This window comes from Capra hircus, chromosome 6 (assembly GCF_001704415.2).
Source record: "Capra hircus breed San Clemente chromosome 6, ASM170441v1, whole genome shotgun sequence".
Lineage (NCBI taxonomy): Eukaryota > Metazoa > Chordata > Mammalia > Artiodactyla > Bovidae > Capra > Capra hircus.
This window is the reverse complement of record NC_030813.1, coordinates 34680855-34707073: the sequence shown is the minus strand read 5'-3', so window position 1 is coordinate 34707073 and position 26219 is coordinate 34680855. Positions and strand designations below refer to the sequence as shown.

Here is a 26219-nt window from a genome sequence, read left to right as displayed (position 1 = left end):
ACTCTGCATTCAAATGGGTATATACTTCCTTTTCTCCTTTGCTTTTTGCTTCTCTTCTCATCACAGCTACTTGTGAGGCCTCCTCAGACAACCATTCTGCTTTTTTGTATATCTTTTTTGGGGGGATGGTCTTGATCCCTGTCTCCTTTATAATGTTATGAACCTCCATCCATAGTTCATCAGCGACTCTATCAGATCTAATCCCTGGAATATATTTCTCACTCTACTCTATAATCATTAGGGATTTAATTTAGGTCATGCCTGAATGGTCTAGTGGTTTTCCCTTCTTTCTTCAATTTAAGTCTGAATTTGTCAATAAGGAGTTCATGATCTGAGCCACAGTCAGTACCCAGTCTTTTTTTTCTGACTGGATAGAGCTTTTCCATCTTTGACTGCCAAATTTAGTCAGCCTGATTTTGGTATTGACCATCTGGTGAGGTCCATGTGTAGAATCTTCTCTTGTGTTGCTGGAAGAGAGTGTTTGCTATGACCATTGCATTCTCTTGGCAAAACTCTGTTAGCCTTTGCCCTGCTTCATTCTGTACCTCAAGGCCAAATATTCCTGTTACTCCAGGTGCTTCTTGTCTTCCTACTTTTGCATTCCAATCCCCTATATTGACAAGGACATCTTTTTTGGATGTTAGTTCTAAAAGGTCTTGTAGGTCTTCATAGAACCGTTTAATTTCAGCTTCTTCAGCAGTGCTCTCATGCCATAGGTTTGGATTGCCATGATGTTGAATGGTTTGCCTTGGAAACGAATAGAGGTCATTCTGTTGTCACTGAGATTGCACCCAAGTATGCCGTTTCAGACTCTTTTTGTTGACTATAATGGGTACTCCATTTCTTCTAAGGGACTCTTGTCCACAGAAGTCAATATAATGATCATCTGAGTTAAATTCACCCATTCTAGTCCATTTTAGTTCACTGATTCCTGAAATGTCAACATTCACTCTTGCCATCTCCTGTTTGACCACTTCCAATTTGCCTTGATTCATGGACCTAATATCCTAGGTTCCTATACAATATTGCTCCTTAGAGCACTGGACTTTTTAAATTTGCCTCAGCTTATGAGGCACCCATTTATTGAGCTTTTTCACCTTTCCAATTTGCTTCAAATACTGATTGACAATAGAATGGTCCACGTTGACTTCTTGGGTAACTTTTTGTGTAGTTTTAAGAGGATCAGCTTCAATAGTCCTCTCAGTTTGTCATTTTCAACTTCCGACGGCTGGCCACAGTGCTCCTCATCTTCAAAACTCCCATCTCCTTTGCAGACTTCTCGAACCACCGCTGCACTGTACGTTCATTAACAATTCCTGGGCCACATGTGATGTTGATGTTGTGAGTTGTCTCCACTGCTTTACAACCCATTTTGAACTAGAGTAAGAAAATCACTTGGATTTGCTTTTTGTCTAGCATCATTTCCATAGTCTAAAATAAATATAAACAATGAGTAATGCCATTTGCAAAAAAATCAAGAAATACACATTAAAATACACTTTCATTTAAGAATGTATCCTGCTATCAAATGGCAGAGTTCAGCAGTGCAAAACCACAAATGCTTTTGCACCAATATAATAATTTAGCTTTGAGAATTTTCTTTTAAACAGAGAAACAAGGATAGTAGGTCAGAAAAAAGAGAGAGAGACACACACAAAAGGTAATTAAGAAGCATGGCAATTAGGGTCAAGTTATGATATGACATTTCTGAAAGAGGTAGTTTGAAAGATACTGCCTTAGTCATGGAGTCCTTTAAGAGAGTAACTTTGGAATATGAGTTTATTTTAAAGACTTCCTCAAACCAAGAAAAATCTAGGCAATTTAATAATTTGGATTTTCTTCCCTTTTTGGTATAAGACCTTCTTCCTTTGAGCAGTTTGATTCATATTGAAAATCCCCTAAATGTGCCGATATTATCATCTTAATTAACTTGGACTGCCATAACAAATGACTCCAGACTAGGTGGTTTAAATTAAAAAAAATTTTTTTCTCTTAGTTATGAAGACTAGGATTCCAAAATCAAGGTACCAACACATTCAGTTTCTGGTAAGAACTTTCTTTTCTGGATTGCAGATGACTGCCTTCTCACAATTTCCTTATATGTTGTGGAGGGAGAAAGGCAGCAAACTCTCTGATGTTTCCTCTTGTGGGAGCACTAATCCCATCATGAGAGCCCCATCCTCAGGCTTATATCTAATTTAAATATCTCCCAAAGGTCCCATCTCCAAATATCATCACATCAGGGGTTAGGGCTTCAAAATATAAATTTGGGGATGAGGGTGACACAGTTCAGTCCATGGAATTATCTTTGTTGAAATAATTTCATTTAGAAAGATAGCACTTGAATTAGACAATATGAAAATGAATTTAAAAAACAAACATGTGAGAGGTTAGCAATAAATTGTCCAGGTGCTTTTGTGTCTTGTGTGTTCATGGAACATTTATGTTGTTGTGTCTAATCTCCACTGGATGAATGTTTGGATATCTGGAGCTAAACTGTCATGGACAAAGCAAAACAAGCTGGGGAAAGTTCTCATGTTTCTGTGATAGGCACTGCAACATCAAAGTCTAACTTATACAGCTGTTCATTTAACAAGATATTTTATTTGTCAGTTCTTTGGGCTGGCTACAGGGTCACTCTTGTTGAACTTACGTCTATCCACTTTCCTATTCATTAACCTTTATATACATGAAAAAGAAAAATATGAGAACAGTTAGACAGACCAGAAATATTTTTAGTAACAAGACAGATTTCTACCAAGTATGAATTTTCAAGTCTGATCAGAAAATCTAAAGATCCTAAAAGCCAAGATCAATCTCTGACACAATTTAGTAGTATGGCAAGAGAGAGCATTCTTCATGCTTTAATAATATCTAACTGCCATTTGTTCTTTTCCAACATGACAAAGAGAGAAGATAAGTGAGGGTGAAGCTAAAGTGTAGCCATTTGAAACACTGACCCTGGCCTACCCCTATAAGAATTTTACAAAGCTGGCAGTTTTTCTCATAGCTATTTTAGGTTTTTGCCAGCTTATCAAAAAAGTCACATCTTTCAAATTCCTTTAGCATTTTTATCATCCATTATTCAGTAAGGACACTAATCTTGGCTTCTGTTGGGTAATATTTGTACTTCCCATAGTAAATGAGAAAGGAGCCATTACTGTAGTGTCATATTCTGTGATGGCAAATTGGACTAATATCATTAATGACATTTTTCTGATGCTAATATACCCATGTTTTATTTTATGTCATCACAAATACAGCATTGGTAATCTAAGAATAAATTAATATATATCTGATGTGAATATTTAAAACTCCTATTTTATATATACATAAAATTATTCATGGACCTATAAAAATTATTTCTTATGTCAAAAGAGGATTGGACTATTGGATTGGAAGAGGATTGGAATGGATTGGAGGATTGAGTCATACTAAAGAACTTTTCAAAGACAGCTTTCTCTGGGCAGAAGCCAGTAGCCTTTCAGAAACAGTGTTCCAATAAGTGTCTAATGGAAAGACTATAATTGAAATAATAATCTAAAAAGTCTTGTGGACTAGGAATCTTCAGTTCACACTGAAATATAAATTAAATTATTCTTTGTCTTATTTCAGCTCAGTTCAGTTCAGTCGCTCAGTCGTGTCCAACTTTTTATGACCCCATGGACTGCAGCACCGCCAGGCTTCCCTGTCCATCACCAACTCCCAGGGTTTACTCAAACTCATGTCCATGGAGTCAGTGATGCCATCCAGCCTTCTCATCCTCTGTCATCCCCTTGTCCTCCCAGCTTCAATCTTTCCCAGCAAAGAGATATTTGTCTTATTTAAATGTACATAATTTCAGGACACTGCCAGTAATATAAAATATAGATGTGACTTTCATCCATCCAGGAAGGCAAATGAGGCTTGAGGAAAGGGAGTGTTCTAGCTAAGAAAATGATTCTTCACAATTTGGATTAGTTGGAAAAGTTAGATGCTTTCACATAGTTAACCTTTTGGGAGACCTAGAGGAAACTGAGAGGTTTGGTATTGCCGTTGTAGTTTCTTCTTCCTCCCTTTTAAATTGCATGGTGCTCTTATGGGAATATTGGGCTGTTATAGTTATTTGTTATATTTGGTTGAATCCACAGAATGTTTGTGTATATCTTGACTTACTTGATTATGTTTCTAGAGTCTTTTCTTTTACTCATTGGATTAGTAGTATATATTATTCAAGATTAGCTCCTGTGGAAATTTAGACTACGTTTATGAATTGAGAACATTGGTCCCACAGGATGAAATACCAAACACTTGGCTTGATATTTGTGTCCTGGCCTAACTTGACCCTAATATAATTTTGACCTATGCAGTTATACTTTCCCAGTTTCACTAGCTCAGTCATGGATTGTGACTGTGCTAATTTTCTCAAAGGCCACCCTTACTCTGGCTTCTTTATTTTTACTTCAGTTGAACTGTCTATCTTCTTTTCATCTAACCAAATTATACTCAAAATAGTTGATAATGTCATTTTCTCTTCTAACTCGAAATTTAGGTGAAGAATGAACAGATTTCTAAATATTATGAAATTACTTCACCTGAAGCAGAATAGAAGGCAGCAAAGAGAAGATAATTTTTTTGTTTGTTTTTGGCAATTCAAAGTCTGTTCTAATGGTAGTAATGGGTGAGCAGCCTAAAACCATTTGCTGCAATATACTCAAACTTTTTGTGTTATTTAAATCACCTATTGAAACAATATACCTTACACATTTCTTTGTGATTTGTAATCCATATGTAAAATTCTGAAGAGCAGAGTTTTCTAGGACATAATTGAATAACTTATATAACTTTTTAGAAGTGAAGATGAACATTATGCTGGTTATATTATACCTCATACTTTTGCAAAGTGAAACCCATTAAATAATCATCAGTACTACAGAACTAAAGACTAATCAATTATGTCTCATAACCTGGGAGAAAGTCTTCATATATCTAATGTAATTTCTTCAACAAAGATGAACAGTTCGTTTAATACTTGTTCTTTTCTTCTGGTCAGCCAAAATGATATTGCCAAAGAGGGAGTGTAAAGGGGCGATGAGGGGAGAAGCAGGAAGAAGGGGAGAAGGGGCTAAAAGGGAAGGAGGAAGAGGAGGAGACTTACTTGTCACCTGATGACCCTGACTGTGCTCCACGTGTGGTAAAAAGATACATAAAGAAAATAGAAAGATTCAACTGCTAGAAAAAGTTTTGCTTATTTAATAATAATTCATTAGTTGAAGATATTCAATCTAGTTCAAAAATTAGAGTCCGAAAGATGTGACAGAAAATTTACTGACGTCTGGAAAAAAGAAGAAAAGAAAAATTACTTAGAATGTTTTCTATTATTACAACCACCTGAGTGTCTAACCACTACCTTTCTGGTGGTGTTGAAATAATTCCCTGAAGAGCTAGGGCTTTTTTTATGTTCTTTCATTATTGTAACTTCAGAGCTTAGAATATGGCTGGGCCAAATATGGGCTTAAGTATTTTTTTAATAAATTTTCTTGTTTATTCAATTAAAGTACAATGGATAAATGTATAAAGTACTAGTTATCCACTGTTTTAATTCATATTAGATTATAAATTCTATGCCAGTCAAAAACTAAAACTTGCATTGCTGCCTTGATTCATATTTTGTGTGTAATAATCATCAGCATTAGAAAAAAATAAACAAACACCTAACTAAGTACCCAAGGCAAAACACCTTTGACTGGGCTGATAGGAGAAACAGGAAGTAATTATAAAAGTTGATGCACATGGCAATTAGATATATTTTTGTGTTATAAATCACAGCACCTATAGGAAAATTATATTCAACACAGTTTTATTCTCATATAGTTAAGTAGAATATTTCCTTTCCATATCTTTTAAAATATTTATTTAAAAAAACTATAATTTATTAGTGGTTCTATTCTTGCTTTACTTGCTTTATTGACAAATTCATGTAGAATATGTTTCTTAAAAATATATAATATTGACACACTTATCTAGAGAGAATGATAATAAAATGCATTTTAGTTTAACTGTCCTTCCATTAAGGAAATAACTATGGCCTGTGTAGAATGCTTTTTAAGTTCTTGATATTCTGCTGTATGAAGCACCTTCTTTCCTCTCAAACTTTTTTTTCTGTGTTATAAAGCCCAAGATACTGGATTAGAGAAATTTTAAGTTAAGCATTATTTAAATGATATATGCCTTGTCATTCTAATTTTCCCAAAATTACTAACAACTATGATTTCATCTTATGCATGGAAAATTCACAAAGAATTATTTTGATTGGTAGAGCAGATACTTATTTATTTGTACTTGCTATATCTGGTCCCATTACTTCATGGGAAATAGATGGGCAAACTGTGGAAACAGTGTCAGACTTTATTTTTTGGGGCTGCAAAATCACTGCAGATGGTGACTGCAGCCATGAAATTAAAAGACGCTTACTTCTTGGAAGAAAAGTTATGACCAACCTAGATAGCATATTCAAAAGCAGAGACGTTACTTTGCCAACAAAGTTCCATCTAGTCAAGGCTGTGGTTTTTCCAGTGGTCATGTATGGATGTGAGAGTTGGACTGTGAAGAAGGCTGAGCCCTGAAGAATTAATGCTTTTGAACTGTGGTGTTGGAGAAGACTCTTGAGAGTCCCTTGGACTGCAAGGAGATCCAACCAGTCCATTCTAAAGGAGATGAGCCCTGGGTGTTTTTTGGAAGGAATGATGCTAAAGCTGAAACTCCAGTACTTTGGCCACCTCATGCGAAGAGTTGACTCACTGGAAAAGACTGTGATGCTGGGAGCAATTGGGGGCAGGAGGAGAAGGGGACGACTGAGTATGAGATGGCTGGATGGCATCACCAACTTGATGGACACGGGTTTGGGTGAACTCCGGGAGTTGGTGATGGACAGGGAGGCCTGTCATGCTGCAGTTCATGGGGTTGCAAAGAGTCGCACACAACTGAGCGACTGAACTGAACTGAACTGAACTGAACAGATAGCAAAATTGCTCCAAGGAGAGCTCCAAGGCTCTTGTAAAGTTTGAAATGAAACGCATAACTGGGAAATTCAGAACATTTACCAGACTTTTTAAAATCTCCAGGTGAATTAAATTTATTTGTAGATATATATGGGCTTCCCAGGTAGTGCTAGTGGTAAAGAATCTGCCTGCCAATGCAGGAGACATGAGAGATGCAGATGCTATCCCTGGGTTGGAAGATTCCCTGTACAAGGGAATGGCAGCCCACTCCAGTATTCTTGCCTGGAGAATTCCATGGACAGAGGAGCCTGGTGGGTCCATAGGTTTGCAAAGAGTCAGACACAACTGAAGTGACTTGGCATGTGCATGCGTGCACATGTGCACAGACACACAGACACACACATACACACAGACACACACACACAGACACACACACACATATATAGCTGCTAATATTTTTTATTTCCATAGTATTATATCATAGACAAACGATGAATGAGAATTTTAGCTATCAGTCAGTCGTTTGTAATTTTCATTTATAAGTTTTAAACCCACTAACATATGGACCAGTTTTTGTGGCAGATAAGAATTTTTTCTATATTACTAAGGTAATACTTTCAATGAAAACATGTCCAGGGGCATCAAAATTTATATGTCATTAGTTATATGTGTTCCTTATGAATATATTACTTAACTATTGCTGTAGAAATGGCAACGCACTCCAGTACTCTTGCCTAGAAAATTCCATGGATGGAGGAGCCTGGTGGGGTACAGTCCATGGGGTCACAATGAGTCAGACATGACTGAGTGACTTCACAACTTCCTGAATACTTTCAATGAAAACATGTCCAGGGGCATCAGAATTTATGTCATTAGTTATATGTCTTCCTTATGAATATATTGCTAAACTGTTGCTGTACAACACATTTTCCTAAAACTTAATGGCTTTAAACAGCAAACATTCATACTCCATGATTTTTTGGGTCAGGAATTCAGACAGGGTGCAATAGGGAGAATTTTCCTCTGCTCTGTGATATTCAAGATATCAGGTAAAATAAATGCCTTTTCACTCATATTCAGTGATCAGTTATGCCTGTCAACTGTGGGCCAGTGAGAACATCCATGTGGACTTAGAGTCCTTACAACATAGCAACTGAGTTCCCCCCACCAGTGTTCCAAGAGAGAGCCAAATGGAAGGCACAGTGCCTTCTATGACGTAGCCTTGAAATCATAGGATATCACCACATTCTTTTAATCTGAGCAGTCAGTAACGTGGTTTTTTTGTTCAGTCACTCAGTCATGTCCGACTCTTTGTAACCCCATGGACTGCAGGACACCAGGCTTCCCTGTCCTTCACTATCTCCGAGTTTGTTCATACTCATGTCCACTGAGTCAATGATGTCATCCAACCATCTCATCTTGTCACCCCCTTCTCCTCCTGCCCTCAGTCTTTCCAAGCATCAGGATCTTTTCCAGTGAGTCAGATCTTCTCATTAGCTGGCCGAATATTGGAGCTTCAGTGTCAGTCCTTTCAGTGAATATTCAGGGTTGATTTCCTTTAGGATTGACTGGTTTGATCTCCTTGCAGTCCAAGGGACTCTCAGGGGTCTTCTCCAGCTCTACAATTTAAAAGTATCAATTCTTTGGAGTTCAGCCTTCTTTATGGTCCACCTCTCACATCCATACGTGACTACTGGGAAAACCATAGCTTTGGCTAGATGGACCTTTGTCGGCAAAGTAATGTCTCTATGTTAGATATGTGTATAAACGTACATATGTGTGTATAAAACGTATATATGTACAATATGTGTATTATATAGCATATATATTATATATGCACATGTTTTCACACACACAAACTCTGTACAATAAATTTTCAAATAAACTAACAATCTAGATCACATTTGGAAGAAGGCAACCAAAATGACAAAATAATAAACTTCTCAAAATTATAATTATTGAACCATGAATGAGCTGAATGTCCTGAATGGACATGTCAGAGAATTCCAAATGGGAGAGGATAGTAGCAGGAGCACCATATACTTGGTGATTAGATAAGAGTTTGGACTGAGGTTTATGTGATTTATTTATGATTTATTTAATTATTAATACTAGTACAAGTGATTTGTTAGTCCTTTTCCTAAAACAACCATTATATTAGTCTAGCAGTGCTGCCATAACCAAGCACCACAGACTGAGTGGCTTAACAGAAATTTATTTTCTCACAGTTCTGGACACTACAGTTTTGGGTTCAAAGTGTCCATAGGTTTGATTTTTTTTCTTTTTAATTTTTTTTTTCCTGAGGACTTTATCTTTGGCTTGTAAAAGCTGTCTTGTCCCTTTGCCTATACTTGATCTTCCCTCTGTGCATGCCCGAGTCCTTATCCCTCCTTCTTTTAAGACCACAGTTGTATTGGGTTAGCGCCCACCCTGATGACCTCATTTTGACTTAATTACATCTTTAAAAACACTTCCTCTGTATACAGTTACATTCTGAGGTACTGGGGATTAAGTTCTTCACATAGGAATTTTGAGGGTGGGACAAACTTTAGTCTGTAACATCCTTGAGATTTTTTTCTGTTTAATAAAATAAAATTTCACTGTTTTTAACTTTCTTATTCTGTAGTCAAGAGAGAAGAGGGAGTCAGGAGGAGTTTATAAATGCTTGTTCCATGATCCACATTCAAGAATGTCATTGGCTATTTCAGCTTGCATTTGATGTGTCAAACATGCATTTTTGCCTGATGCAAACGTATTAGTGCTTGAGTTATAGCAATAAAATAGGTAACCTTGCAAACTGAAGGGCGTCCCTGGTAGCTCAGTTGGTTAAAAATCCACCTGCAATGCAGGAGACCTCGGTTCAATTCCTGGTCAGGAAGATCTGCTGAAGAAGTGTAGGCTACTCACTCCAGTATTCTTGGGCTTCCCTTGTTGCTCGACTGGTAGAGAATCCACCTGCAATGTGGGAAACCTGGGTTCAATCCCTGGGTTGGGAAGATCCCCTGGAGAAGGGAAAGGCTACCCACTCTGGTTTTCTAGCCTAGAGAATTCCATGGACTGTATAGTCCATGGGGTTGCAAAGAGTATCTTTCACTTTACAAATTGAATTCATAATTTTGCTTTGTTCTATTTTCCTCTGTTACTCTTGAGGTTTGCATTTTATTCCAGATAATATTTGCATGATGTAAAGATATGTGAAAATAACTCTTTCAAATGCTGAAGCAAGAAATAAATTGAGAGTAAATTGATTAAAAAGCATGAAATTTCAAGGAACGAAATTTTAAAACAAACCTGATAACTGTCCAAACATGTCACAGGATGAATGGTTGGTATTGTACACAACTGCAAATGTATCAGAATTCAGATAATATGAGATAAGCATTATTAAATTTAAAGTCGCTTTTTGCAGTTTATAGTTTTGTCCAGTTTCTAGGATATAGTTATTTTCATGTCTACTTATATATATTTTTTTCCATAATCACTTTGTATTTGAGAATTTAAATAGTTTCTATGCAATTCTTTTACATTTTAAACAATATTCCAAGATGATATTGTCCTTACACAATATGATTGTACAATGTATTTTAAAGTTTTAATTATCAAATTCCCTCTAAATAAATTGGAAGTCTCTACTTGCTTTCCCCAATCCTTTTTTTGTTTTTCATTCATCCATACTTCACTGTATCTTTTTTGGTAATATACTGAAAATTGTGTTTAGTTTGAATAAAGGATCAAGTAAATATAAACTGTAATTATGTGTTTAAAATAGAATTGTTAAAATTTCTGGATACTCAGCACCCTTACTTTTCCCCCTGCTTTCCACTGCAGTACTGCTTCCAGTGACTGGAAGTCTTCACCATTTCTCACTTCACTTATTTCAATAGCATCATCAGTGGTCTTACCTTATCTTTTTCTTGTACTTAGATGTTGCCTCTTTGTGGAAAATGTAAAGCTGATTATGTTGCTTCTTTGTTAAATAATTGGTAGCACATCTTCATTAACTTCAGCATCAAATACTAATTATATTTTAGAGGTGCTTAGAAGATCCTTGAGGTATTGGCAGTAATATACGTCTCTGTTCCTTAATTTCTTATATCTCATCTGGATATTATTATTTTCTCATGGCTTGATTCTTCTTAGCACTCTGCCCCTGGCTAGTATTTTTTTCTTTTCCCTAATGCTCACTTCATTTTTCTTTAATCTCTCATTCACTAGACAAATATTTGTTGAGGGCTTCCTGTATTATATATGCATAATGTATTAGTTATATAGTGAGAACTAAGTAACAGGAAGTGAACAAGATAGCAGCAGTACTACTATTAAAATCTTTGCAGATATAAGAATATTGCTGAATATAAACATAATTGAAAAATGTCAACCATTAAATTTACTCTATTACTTTAGAACACTTGATGCATCTTATTTAAATGAGAATCACCATGAACTATGGTCAATATCATGGGTACTGAGGCAAATTAATTGAATTCTGGTGTGGCTCCTTCTGGGATCTTCCCTGGTGGCTCAGACGGTAAAGCATCTGCCTGCAATGCGGGAGACCTGCGTTCGAGCCCTGGGATGGGAAGATCCCCTGGAGAAGGAAATGGCAAACCACTCCAGAGCTCTTGCCTGGAAAACCCCTTGGACAGAGGAGCCTGGTGGCTCCTTCCAAGTCATGTGACCTTGACCAGTGTACAAATGGGGGCAATAATAGTACTTACTACACAGACTTTTTCTGAGAGATAAAGACAGTACTCTGGTTTTTCCAGTAGTCGTATACAGATGTGCAGGTTAAACCGTAAAGAAGGCTGAATGCTGAAGAATTGATGCTTTTGAATTGTGGTGCTGGAAAAGCCTCTTGAGAGTCTGGACTCCCTAGAACTGCAGGGAGATCCAACTGGTCAATCCTAAAGGAAATCAACCCTGAATATTCACTGAAAGGACTGATGCTGATGTTGAAGCTCCAATATTTTGGCAGCCTGATGCGAAGAGCCAACTGATTGGAAAAGACCCTGATGCTGGGAAATATTGAAGGTAAAAGAAGAAGGAGGTGGTAGAGGATGATATGGTTAGATAGCATCACTGACTCAATGGATATGAATTTGAGCAAACTCTGGGAGATAGTGGAGACAGAGGAGCCTGGCATGCTGCAATCCAAGAAGTCGCAAAGAGTTGGTGAACAACAACAGCAAAAGAAAATACTATAAGCATAAATGCAAAAACTAGGCCTACCATATAATGTTCTTTAAGCATTTGTTAAATAAATACTAGCCTTTCAGTGAGTTAAACTTTACTGGTGGGTTGTTTTGTGGTAAATACATGGATCCTGAACATTTTTTTTTTTTATGTTTTAAAGTACTCTTGAGGAAACTTTATTCTGAAGACATTAAAGCTCTCTAGAACATGGAAGAATCAGCATGAAGATTAGGAGAGTGAACATGGTTTATTTTTGCAATTAGAGATAAAGAAAAGTAAAAACAACAACAAAAAAGAGAGAAAAATAGAAAAGTGAACACTTCCAGGACAAAAAGCAAATTCTTTTCTTTTAAGCTTACAATTTGATCATTGATAGTAAACTATTTTGATGAATTGGCATGGTGACTTCAAATGTACTTACAAGTGATACTTATAAGTTAACCAGGCTTCCCTGGTGTCTCAGATGGTAAAGCGTCTGCCTGCAATGCGGGAGACCCAGGTTTGATCCCTGAGTTGGGAAGATCCCCTGGAGAAGGAAATGGCAACCCACTCTATTACTCTTGACTGGAAAATTCCATAGACAGAGGAGCCTGGGAGGCTACAGTCCAAGGGGTCACAAAGAGTTGGACATGACTGAGCAACTTCATTTTCTTTTCTTTTTATGAGTTAACCATACTCTAGGTATCCTTAGTAATTTGAATGTCTTAATCCTTCATGGAAAAGAAAGATGCCCCTCCTAATAAATCTTTGGCCTTTTTTGTGAACATTATTAGAATTTATTGCTTTTTTAGTGCTTTAAATTGATTTTATAAATTAAAAGTCCAAACAAAGAAGTTTAATAATTAAATCAGTGTTATGTATAAAACTGGAGAGAAAAGTCAACTTAAAATATCAATGTTTAGGTTTTGCATCTCAGTTTATTATGAGTGTGAAAGAAACATTTTGTAATATTGGAGAATCGTTTCATATGATAACACATTCTTTGAGGTGTAATAAAAGGTTACATGGTGAAATCAGACTATTCAATCTTAAACCTAGAAATGATTTCTATTCTGTCCCAAGTTATACTGATTTTGAACTTTGGAGTCCAGTAGGTTTAATCATTTTTTGTGTTCATATATTTTAACTACCTAGAAATAAATGAGATTAGTGCTTACAACAAAAACTTAAGAGTAAGTAACTCTTATGATGCTTATGCATTTTCATTCATCTTTAAACCCTATTTGTATAATCTCATAATCAATGATCAGTTTCTCATGTCTGAATCATTCTTTTCATAGTAACTGATGTTTGCTGATAACTTACCTCCTCTGGATGTAGTTCTAGCAGTTATACGTGTGACCTTCTCAGAATGCCCTGGTGGGTGACCCCAATCTTGGGGAAAAGGCTTTATCTATCCAGAAAGAAATAGGGCCTTTAATTTTTCAGTCAGCCTTCCTCTGACATTCCTAGTAACAGAAGCCTATGATGGAATTGTCTGCAATACATTTACAACAACAATTCTTTTCACAGAAGAGCAAATTTAGCACATAAATTTGTAAGTTAGTGCCTCAAATAATTATTTGCATCTTTGGTTGGAAGCAATAGTGAAAAATGTATTGATTTTTTTTTCAATTAATGGCAGCTGGAAACCTACTGAAATATGCAGAACCTTGACACTAACTCATGCCTTTAAAATTACTATTAAATAATTACCTGCTTTTCCATAAAATTGCATTTTTAAAATTTAGAAGTTAACAAAATTTCATAGATTTGAGAGCCAGCTTTATAAGGACAGTTAAATATTGTGAGTAATTAAAATTTGAGAATTCCTGTTTGTTTTCATTCTCTGCTCTCTCTAAGCCGTTTTTCCCATCATAGAGTTAAATCTGAATGATGAACCATTTATACTTGATGAGATTTGAAAAGTGTAGAAATCATCCTTGCCTCAAGCTCAGGTTCTTACAACTTTGACAGTCACTAAACGTGCCACTGTACCTCCGTCACTTAGATTAAAATCAAAAGCCCCTGGAAGTATGGAAATAGATGAATTTGAGGGAAATTTATGAAATTAGTATTATCCCTTTATCTATTTTAGAATAATCAACTAGTCTAGTCACAATGCCTTTTGAAAATGTGATTTTTGTAGGCAAGAGAAAGGAAGAAGGAGGAAGCCTTCAGAAAATGAGATTGAATTTAGAATCATTAAATTAGAAAAATAAGTTTTCCTGAAGGAATTTCAAGAAGCTGTACTGACATGAGGCCAATATCAGTATTTCACACATGTTCATCCACTCTGTTCTCAGGACTATATTTTAACATATGTTTTATTTTTACTGTCTATAAAAGTAAGAAAAGATCACCATAGGAAATTTGGAAAACACTAAACACTATTTAGAGGAAAATGAAGTTGCCTGCTCTCGAAGACCCCAGATTTTAACTCCTATAGTAATTTTAAATAGTGTAGTGTAAAAGCAATTTTTCTCATTATAAGAAAAGCGTGCCTTCTTGTTTCGTAAAGTACAAAATAATTCAGTTCAGTTCAGTTCAGTTGCTCAGTCCTGTCTGACTCTTTGCGACCCCATGAATTGCAGCATGCCAGACCTCCCTGTCCATCACCAGCTCCCGGAGTTCACTCGAACTCACATCCATCGAGTGGGTGATGCCATCCAGCCATCTCATCCTCTGTCGTCTCCTTCTCCTCCTGCCCCCAATCACTCCCAGCATCAGAGTCTTTTCCAATGAGTCAACTCTTTGCATGAGGCCAAAGTACTGGGGTTTCAACTTTAGCATCATTCCTTCCAAAGAACACCCGGGCTTATCTCCTTTAGAATGGACTGGTTGGATCTCCTTGCAGTCCAAGGGATGCTCAGGAGTCTTCTCCAACACCACAGTTCAAAAGCATCAATTCTTTGGCATTCAGCTTTCTTCACAGTCCTACTCTCACATCCATACATGACCACTGGAAAAACCATAGCCTTGACTAGACGGACCTTTGTTGGCAAAGTAATGTCTCTGCTTTTGAATATGCTGTCTAGGTTGGTCATAACTTTTCTTCCAAGAAGTAAGCGTCTTTTAATTTCATAGCTGCATCACCATCTGAAGTAATTTTGGAGCCCCCCAAAATAAAGTCTGACACTGTTTCCACAGTTTGCCCATCTATTTCCCATGAAGTGATGAGACCAGATGCCATGATCTTGGTTTTCTGAATGTTGAGCTTTAAGCCAACTTTTCACTCTCCTCTTTCACTTTCATCAAGAGGCTTTTTAGTTCCTCTTCACTTTCTTCCATAAGGGTGGTGTCATCTGCATATCTGATGATGTTGATATTTCTCCCGGCAATCTTGATTCCAGCTTGTATTTCTTCCAGCCCAACGTTTCTCATGATTCACTTTGCATATAAGTTAAATAAGCAGGGTAACAATATACAGCCTTGACGTACTCCTTTTCCTATTTGGAACCAGTCTGTTGTTTCATGTCCAGTTCTAACTGTTGCTTCCTGACCTGCATATGATTTCTCAAGAGGCAGGTCAAGTGGTCTGATATTCCCATCTCTTTCAGAATTTTCCACAGTTAATTGTGATCCACACAGTCAAAGGCTTTGGCATAGTCAATAAAGCAGAAATAGATGTTTTTTCTGGAACTCTCTTGCTTTTTCCATCATCCAGCAGATGTTGGCAATTTGATCTCTGGTTCCTCTGCCTTTTCTAAAATCAGCTTGAACATCTGGAAGTTCATGGTTCATGTATTGCTGAAGCCTGGCTTGGAGAATTTTGAGCATTACTTTACTAGCGTGTGAGATGAGTGCAATTGTGCGGTAGGTTGAGCATTCTTTGGCATTGCCTTTCTTTGGGTTTGTAATTAAAACTGACCTTTTCCAGTCCTGTTGCCCCTGTTGAGTTTTCCAAGTTTGCTGGCATATTGAGTGTAGTATTTTCACAGCATCATCTTTCAGGATTTGAAATAGATCAACTGAAATTCCATCACTTCCACTAACTCTGTTTGTAGTGATGCTTTCTAAGGCCCACTTGACTTCACATTCCAGGATGTCTGGCTGTAAGTGAGTGATCACACCATCGTGATTATCTTGGTCGTGAATATCTTTTTTGTACAGTTCTTCTGTGTATTCTTGTCAGCTCTTCTTAATATGTTCTGCTTCTGTTAGGTCCATACCATGTCACTCCTTTATTGAGCCCATCTTTGCATGAGATGTTCCCTTGGTGTCTCTAATTTTCTTGAAGAGATCTCTAGTCTTTCCCATTCTGTTGTTTTCCTCTGTTTCTTTGCATTGATTGCTGAGGAAGGCTTTCTTATCTCTTCTTGCTATTCTTTGGAACTCTGCATTCAGATGCTTATATCTTTCCTTTTCTCCTTTGCTTTTCGCTTCTCTTCTTTTCACAGATATTTGTAAGGCCTCCTCAGACAGCCATTTTGCTTTTCTGCATTTCTTTTCCATGGGCATGGTCTTGATCCCTGTCTCCTGTACCGTGTCATGAACCTCTTTCCATAGTTCATCAGGCACTATCTTTCAGATTTAGTGTCTTAAATCTATTTCTCACTTCCATTGTATAATCATAAGGGATTTGATTTAGGTCATACCTGAATGGTCTAGTGGTATTCCCTACTTTCTTCAATTTAACTCTGAATTTGGCAATAAGGAGTTCATGATCTGAGCCACAGTCAACTCCTGGTCTTATTTTTGCTGACTGTATAGAGCTTCTCCATCTTTGGCTGCAAAGAATATAATCAATCTGATTTTGGTGTTGACTATCTGGTGATGTCCAAGTGTAGAGTCTTCTCTTGTGTTGTTGGAAGAGGGTGTTTGCTATGACCAGTGCATTTTCTTGGCAAAACTCTATTAGTCTTCGCCCTGCTTCATTCCATATTCCAAGGCCAAACTTGCCTGTTACTCCAGGTGTTTCTTGACTTCCTACTTTTGCATTCCAGTCTGCTGTAATGAAAAGGACATCTTTTTGGGGTGTTAGTTCCAAAAGGTCTTGTAGGTCTTCATAGAACCGTTCATCTTCAGCTTCTTCAGCATTACTGGTTGGTGCATAGACTTAGATGACTGTGATACTGAATGGTTTGCCTTGGAAACGAACAGAGATCATTCTGTCGTTTTTGAGATTGCATCCAAGTACTGCATTTTGGACTCCTTTGTTGACTATGATGGCTACTCCATTTCTTCTGAGGGATTCCTGCCCACAATAGTAGATATAATGGTCATCTGAGTTAAATTCACCCATTCCAGTCCATTTTAGTTCGCTGATTCCTAGAATGTCAACATTCACTCTTGCCATCTCCTGTTTGACCACTTCCAATTTGCCTTGATTCATGGACTGACATTCCAGGTTCCTAAGCAATATTGCTCTTTACAGCATTGGGCCTTGCTTCTATCACCAGTCACATCCACAACTTGGTATTGTTTTTTCTTTGGCTCCATCCCTTCATTCTTTCTGGAGTTATTTCTCCACTGATTTCCAGTAGCATATTGGGCACCTACTGACCTGGGGAGTTCCTCTTTCAGTATCCTATCATTTTGCCTTTTCATACTGTTCATGAGGTTCTCAAGGCAAGAATACTGAAGTGGTTTGCCATTCCCTTCTCCAGTGGACCACATTGTGTCAGACCTCTCCACCATGACCTCCCGTCTTGGGTGGCCCCACGGGGCATGGCTTAGTTTCATTGAGTTAGACAAGGCTGTGATCCTAGTGTGATTACATTAGGGCCATTGCGCACGGCTGCGATGACGCGCAGAGCGTGGGCGTTTGCGAAGATGTGCAGAGCGTGGCCGAGAGGAGCTACCCCACCTCCGAGGTCAGGGGTGGCAGCCTAAAGGAGTTATCTCACGTCCGAGGACCGGGTCGGCGTCGGAGAGCGCCAGGCTGGGACAGTGCAGGAGCAGCCAAGAGGAGCTACCCCTGCCGGAGGCCAGGGGCAGTGGCCGCCAGGAGCGGCGGCCGCCAGGAGCTGCCCCACGTCCAAGGAGCGGTGGCTGCAGGGGTGCCAGAGGGCCTAGAGGAGCTATTCCACGTTCAAGGTCGGGAGGGGCGCAGATGAGGAGATACCCCTAGTCCAAGGTAGGGAGCAGCGGCTGTGCTTTGCTGGAGCAGCTGTGAAGAGATACCCCACGTCCAAGATAAGAGAAACCCAAGTAAGATGGTAGGTGTTGCAAGAGGGCAGACACACTGAAACCATAATCACAGAAAACTAGTCAATCTACTCACACTAGGACCACAGCCTTGTCTAACTCCAAGGAGTAAGTGTCTTTTAATTTCATGGCTGCAGTCACCATCTGCAGTGATTTTGGAGCCCAAAATTTAAAGTCTGACACTGTTTCCACTGTTTCCCCATCTATTTCCCATGAAGTGATGGGACCAGATGCCATGATCTTGGTTTTCTGAATGTTGAGCTTTAAGCCAAGTTTTTCACTCTCCTCTTTCACTTTCATCAAGAGGCTTCTGAGTTCTTCTTCACTTCCTGCCATAAGAGTGGTGTCATCTGCATATCTGAGCTTATTGATGTATCTCCCAGCAATCTTGATTCCAGCTTGTACTTCTTCCAGCCCAGCGTTTCTCATGATGTACTCTGCATAGAAGTTAAATAAGCAGGGTGACAATATACAGCCTTGACATACTCCTTTTCCTATTTGGAACCAGCCTGCTGTTCCATGTCCAGTTCTAACTGTTGCTTCCTGGCCATATAGGTTTCTCAAGAGGCAGGTCAGGTGGTCTGGTATTCCCATCTCTTTCAGAATTTTCCACAGTTTCTTGTGATCCACACAGTCAAAGGCTTTGGCATAGTCAGTAAAGCAGAAATAGATATTTTTTTGGGACTCTCTTGCTTTTTTCATGATCCAGTGGATGTTGGCAATTTGATCTCTGGTTCTTCTGCCTTTTCTAAAACCACCTTGAACATCTGGAAGTTCATGGTTCACATATTGCTGAAGCCTGATTGGAGATTTTTCCCTTCTCCAGTGGACCACATTCTGTCAGACCTCTCCACTGTGACCCGCCCGTCTTAGGTGGCCCCACATGGCATAGCTTTTTTTTCATTGAGTTAGACATGGCTGTGGTCCGTGGTTTTAGACTGACTAGTTTTCTGTGATTACGGTCTCAGTGTGTCTGCCCTCTGATGTCTTCCTTGGGTTTCTCTTACCTTGGATGTGTGGTGTCTCTTCACGGCTGCTCCAGCAAAGCTCAGCCACTGCTGCTTACCTTGGATGAGGGGTATCTCCTCACCACCGCCTCTCCTGACCTTGAACATGGAGTAGCTTCCCTAGGCCCTTCTGCGCCCACACAGCCACCGCTCCTTGGACGTGGAGTTGCTCCTTTTTCAAAACAATTAGCATAATCAAATTATCTTACTGTAACACTTTTTGTAAAAATTTTTCTACTCAATGTTACAAATGTGAAAAAGTATGAACAATTATGAACACCTATTCCATAAACATTGTGTGTTGTTTTCTTCTTATATCTCTAGCATGTTTAAAACTGTGTGCTCATTTCCTTATTAGCAAAGTGGTAAGGTAGAGACTTGTATTGGCTAACAGCTATTATTCTCATTTTACTTTATTTGATCTTGTAGTGTAGACTCCTGTCAGAATCTAGCATTAATTCACTATTTGTATCAGAAATATTTAAATTTCTCTCTGCATGGTTAGAAATCTGTAAGCTATTTTATCTGAGATTTTAAATAAATATCATTTCAATATATAGACTTTTTTCATTTCCATTGCCTTTTTTTTTCTTTTTATTTATTTTAATTGGAGCCTAATTACTTTACAATATTGTGGTGGTTTTTGCCATACATTGACATGAATCAGCCATGGGTGTACATGTGTTCCCCATCCTGACCCTCCCTCCCTCCCTCCCCATCTCATCCCTCAGGGTCATCCCAGTGCACCAGCCCTGAGCACCCTGTCTCATGCATCAAACCTGGACTGGCGATACATTTCACATATGATAATATACATGTTTCAATGCTATTCTCTCAAATCATCCCACCCTCGCCTTTTCCCACAGAGTCCAAAAGTCTGTTCATTACATCTGTGTCTCTTTTGCTATCTTGGATATAGGGTCATCATTACCATTTTTCTAAATTCCATATGTATGTGTTAATATTGGTGTTTTTGTTTCTGACTTACTTCGCTCTGTATAATAGGCTCCAATTTCATCCACCTCATTAGAACTGATTCAAATGCTTTCATTTTAATAGCTGAGTAATATTTCATTGTGTAAATGACCACAGCTTTCTTATCCATTAGTCTGCCAACAGACATCTGGGTTGCTTCCATGTCCTGGCTATTGTAAACAATGCTGCGATGAACATTGGGGTACACGTGTCTATTTCAATTCTGGTTTCCTCGGTGTGTATGCCCAGCAGTGGGATTGCTGAGTTGTATGGCAGTTGTATTTCCAGTTTTTTTAAGGGATCCTCACACTGTTCTCCATACTGGCCATACTAGTTTGCATTCCTACCAACAGTGTAAGAAAGGAGGCAAGAATATACAATGGAGAAAAGACAATCTCTTTAGCAAGTGGTGCTGGGAAAACTGGTCAACCACTTATAAAGAATGAAACTAGGACACTTTCTAACACCATACACAAAAATAAACTCAAAGTGGATTAAAGATCTAAATGTAAGACCAGAAACTATAAAACTCCTAGAGGAAAACATAAGCAAAACACTCTCTGATGTAAATCACAGCAGGATTCTCTATGACCCACCTCCCAGAGTAATGGAAATAAAAGCAAAAATAAACAAATGGGACCTAATGAAACTTAAAAGCCTTTGCACAATGAAGGAAACTATAAGCAAGGTGAAAAGACAGCCTTCAGAATGGGAGAAAATAATAGCAAATGAAACACTGACAAAGTTGGAAACCTGTCCATCACCAACTCCTGGAGCTTACTCAAACTCATGTCCACTGATTCGGTGATGCCATCCAACCATCTCATCCTCTGTCATCCTGTTCTCCCACCTTCAATCTTTCCCAGCATCAGGGTCTTTCAAATGAGTCAGTTCTTTGCATCAGGTGGCCAAAGTTTTGGAGCTTCAGATTCAGGGTCAGTCCTTCCAGTGAACATTAAGGACTGATTTCCTTTAGGATGGGCTGGTTGGATCCCCTATTTTAGTCCAAGCACTCTCAACTCTTCTCCAACACCACAGTTCAGAGCATCAGTTCTTTGGCGCTCAGCTTTCCTTATATTCCAAGTGTCACATTCATACATGACTACTGGAAAAACCATAGCTTTGACTAGATGGACCTTTGTTGGAAAGTAATATCTCTGCTTTTTAATAAGCTGTGTAGGTTGGTCATAACTTTTCTTCCAAGGAGCAAGTGTCTTTTAATTTCATGGCTGCAGCCACCATCTGCAGAGATTTTGGAGCCCAAAAGACTAAAGTCAGCCACTGTTTGCCCATCTGTTTGCCATGAAGTGATGGGACCAGATGCCATGATCTTAGTTTTCTGATGTTGAGTTTGAAGCCAACCTTTTCACTCTCCTCTTTCGCTTTCATCAAGGGGCTCTTTAGTTCCTCTTTGCTTTCTGCAATAAGGGTACTTTCATCTGCATATCTGAGGTTATTGATATTTCTCCCAGCAATCTTGATTCCATATTGTCTTTCATCCAGTCCAGCATTTCTCATGATATACTTTGCATGTAAGTTAAATAAGCAGGGTGACAATATACAGCCTTGACATACTCCTTTCCCGATTCGGAACTGGTCTGTTATTTCATATCCAGTTCTAACTGTTGCTTCTTGACCTGCATACAGATTTCTCAAAGGCAGGTCAGGTGGTCTGGTATTCCCATTTCTTGGTATTCCCTCCTAGAGATCTAGGTAAATGTTTTCATCTGGTCAGAAGTTTATTGCTCTAATTCTTGAGAGATATCTCTAGAAGAAATTAAGACTTTTTTAAAACTTGGGAGAAGAGAGAACATTTCTTTCTTGCCCACAGGAGAATACTACCATTAAGCATATTTCTTGGAATATACAAGTTATTTTACCAAGTATTTGTTGAATAAGTGAATGTTATCTCAGAGGAATGAATCAGTAATTTTCATCCTTAGTCTGTTTCATCACTAGCAGTGTTTAAGGCAACAGTGAAAATTTAAAATATAATATAGTTTTATTCTCCAAGCTGTGATAAATTTATTTGTTTCGGACTCAAAGCTCATGCCAAGAATAAGTCGAGAAAATTAAGTTAAAAAATTAATTTGATGGTATTGGAGAGATGATGAGGAAACCTGAGCTCCTCATCTTTGACACATGCTGGGCAGAAATCTTTGACTCTTGAGTGCTACAAGAGTGCTTCAGATTCAGCTTTGCTTTTAGTGGTCATCTGTGTTATATCTTAGACTCCGGTGCTAAGCAGATTAATAATTCACCAGATACTTTTAGGGTAAAATTGAAGAACACTGGGATCATTTCTTACATCTCTTTTCTTTGAGATCACAGCTCTAGACTATTTGGCTGACTTGCATGCTCCGATTGTATTTTTGTCCTCTCTTTCACTAATGTGTGCTGTCATCTTTAGTATTTGCTTCTTTCTACATCATTGTCCCAGTCATGGTTCTTGAAATGAGTACTGAGATCAGTGATTATTGGTCATTCATTTACAATCAACTCAAATATTTCCACGCTATCAGTTTTTATTTCTTTGCTACACTTTGATTTCTATTGACAAATGACTTCCTTTGATTATCCTTTTATAAAATGTCACCTGGGTTTATTACTGGGAGAGAAGGAAGCAATGCACCTATACACTTAGACCTCTGTGCTTAAACTGAGTATCAGCCTGCATCTCCATGACAGGCTTTGAAAGAAGCAGTATGTGTGTCACTGGTTATGATTAGCATCTCTTATTTGTGTAGTGATTTGTGGAGATTGGGCTTCCCTTGTGGCTCAGCTGGCAGAGAATCCACCTGCAATACGGGAGGCCTGGGTTTGATTGCTGGGTTGGGAAGATCCCCTGGAGAAGGAAAAGGCTATCCACTCCAGTGTTCTGTCCTGGGGAATTCCATAGACTGTATAGTCTTTGGGGTCACTAAGAGTCAGACACGACTGACAGACTTACACTCACTCACTCACTCACTTGTGAAGATTAACTGTGTTTAATTTGTGTACTTCTTATTTTTCAATGAAAAGCTTTTATAAATGGAAGAATTATAAAGTGTAGGCAACACATTTTCCACTGTGTAGCGTAAAGAAAGAAAAGAAAAAGTACTAAGGTCAGTGGAAAGACAGACTAGAAAGTGATAATTAAAGATAATTTAATGATAATATTTTAGTTGAATTATCTCATTTGACTGAAATTTAAAAGAATAGTTAAATAATTATGACATTTATAATTATTATTTCTAATAAAACAGTTTGCCGGGAGGATTCATACCATTCTGTGGTTTCATGTGCTGCTGTAGTTCTCACTCCTATGGAACCCCCCATAGAGATGAAGAAAAGAGAAGAACTCAAATTGCGTGAACCTTCAAAACAGTAAGTTGTTCATTTGGTTTTTCAAGTTTTGTAAACTTTATTAGATAATTAGATAACTGATCAAAGTTAGATCCCTCAGAAATTGTGATTTATAATGAATATATTGATATTAGTATATTGAGAGAACAGAAATAAATTATGCATATTAAAAAAATGATTTATCCTGTAATGCCTCAATGAATAACTTCTGTCTTTTGAGGTTATGTGTTTGAACTATATACCATTCAGGTTTCACTTTGATACCTTATCTCGGTGATGTGAGTAAGTAGACTGAAGGCTTTATTTTCTTAATACTATGATTATGTATGTACTGTTCTTGGAACCCTTATTTTATAGTTGTAAGCTTCAATGGTGCAAAATATGAACATTTTCATATATACATTTCTTGGGCTTAAACAGGTTTGTACTTTATAAATAATTTAAGTTATTTTTAACTTTACATTGGTTAAAGTTTGCATATTTTTCCATTTAAACAGATCAAGTATCACTTAAATTTAAATTTGATCTTTTATTGAATAAATAATACTTTTTCTTATAATGGCCAAAAGAATTAAATTCATAGTAGTAAATATAAGATACATGAAGTTGAAGTATCTAATAAACTAGGTTTATTTCTAGTTATGTATTAAGTAAATTAAAAGGGACAACCAACTTGTGAAAGTGTTGCCATGCTTGCTTTAAAGTCTTAGCTTGGAGACTAGGGGATGTATGGGGTTGCCAAGGCTTCCTGGCAACAGAAGGAGTTACCCTGAAGTACCGAGTGTTTTCTTCTATTCAGTTCAGTTCAGTCACTCAGTTGTGTCCAATTCTTTGCGACCCCATGAACTGCAGCATGCCAGGCCTCCCTATCCATCACAAACTGCTGGAGTCTACCCAAACCCATGTCCATTGAGTTGGTGATGCTATCCAATCGTCTCATCCTCTGTCGTCCCCTTCTCCTCCTACCCTCAATCTTTCCCAGCATCAGGGTCTTCTCAGATGAGTCAGCTTTTCGCATCAGGTGGCCAAAGTATTGGAGTTTCAGCTTCAACATTAGTCCTTCCAGTGAAGACTCAGGACCTTTAGGATGGACTGGTTGGATCTCCTTGCAGTCCAAGGGACTCTCAAGAGTCTTCTCCAACACCACAGTTCAAAAGCATCAGTTCTTCAGCACTCAGCTTTTTTTATACTCCAACTCTCACATCCATACACGACTACTGGAAAAACAATAACCTTGACTGGATGGACCTTTGTTGGCAAAGTAATGTCTCTGCTTTTTAATATGCTGTTTAGGTTAGTCAAAACTTTCCTTCCAAGGAGTAACCGTCTTTTAATTTCATGGCTACAATCACTATCTGCAGTGATTTTGGAGCCCAAAAAAGCTAAACTCAGCCACTGTTTCCACTGTTTCCCCATCTATTTGCCATGTAGTGATGGGACCGAATGCCATGATCTTAGTTTTCTGAATATTGAGCTTTAAGCCAACTTTTTCACTCTCCTTTTTCACTTTCATCTATTAGATTAACTTTATCATACTTGTTTGTTTCTTGATGTCTTTCTACTGGATATGTTCCTGAAGACCAAGTTTCCTGGAATATGATAGTGTCTGATACTCTGTGAAATCACTTAGAAAATCTCTTAATGTTATATACAGTAATGTTGAATTCAAGTGGAGCAATGTTTATATTTGATGGCATGAAAATAGTATTAATGTTCTCATTGTAGAGGAAAGAAATACTAACCAATTCAGAAATAATGATTGTAATTCATTTTTAATACAATCTAAAAGTGAACTACTGTTTCTATAGTGTAATTTTTAGGTTTGAAAAGCCTTTTTTTGTCTAATAGGAAGAAAGTTACATCTCACATATGCCAGTTGAATTATATTAGAAAACTCAAATGCATTTTTGCAAGGTATGTGAGTTTATATATTTGTAAGTTGGATTTTAAATTCTTTAATTATCTTTTAGTGACTCTGTTTAAAACTGGTGAATCGTATTATTTGCTTACATAAAATATATTTTCCATTCTTAGTGGCTTCATAAATATTCATTCGTCTTTATTCTTAGGTCTATATTGAAGTAGACAGTACTTGTTAACTGGTTATTTCCGTTACCCTACATTCACTCTGATACTCCTCTGTGTTCTCTGAATCTACTTTCTTTTTTAAACACTCTCCCTTAATAGGATTAGTCATTTTTTTTAAAGGTTTTGTTTTTGTTTTTCTGAATCAGAGAGATATTAGTTAAAAACTTTTCTACATATTAGGAGAAAATTTGAGACATTTTACTTTACACTCTTTGTCTTTTTTTTCTTCTCTGTTATGAGCATGATATCACCACCTTTACAGGGTCATTTTGAGTTTTATGTGAAGTGATATTGTTAAAGGATCTGAAATCTAAAAATCCACAGAAGTTTTAGTTATGTTTCCCCTTTCATAGCTTCCAACTATCAACATTATTGATCTGATGATTTACAGATACATACTCTTCTCCTGAAGACTCTTCCTAATGCAATCTAATGTATCAAGTTCTTCATTTGGCTTGTCTAACTAGGCGTCCTACCAGAATCTTACACTAGGTTTGTTTGA

The 26219-nt window shown here is 37.7% G+C and overlaps 1 protein-coding gene across 3 annotated transcripts in view; it reads left to right on the top strand.

Moving 5' to 3' along the window:
- Positions 1–26219, top strand: part of CCSER1 (coiled-coil serine rich protein 1) — a 1465340-nt gene that overhangs the window by 317610 nt on the left and 1121511 nt on the right. For all 3 annotated transcript variants that reach the window (XM_018049307.1, XM_018049308.1, XM_013964534.2), the window contains exon 5: positions 23530–23650. In XM_018049307.1, the coding sequence (XP_017904796.1) occupies positions 23530–23650 (121 nt within the window). The remainder of the gene's footprint in view (positions 1–23529; positions 23651–26219) is intronic.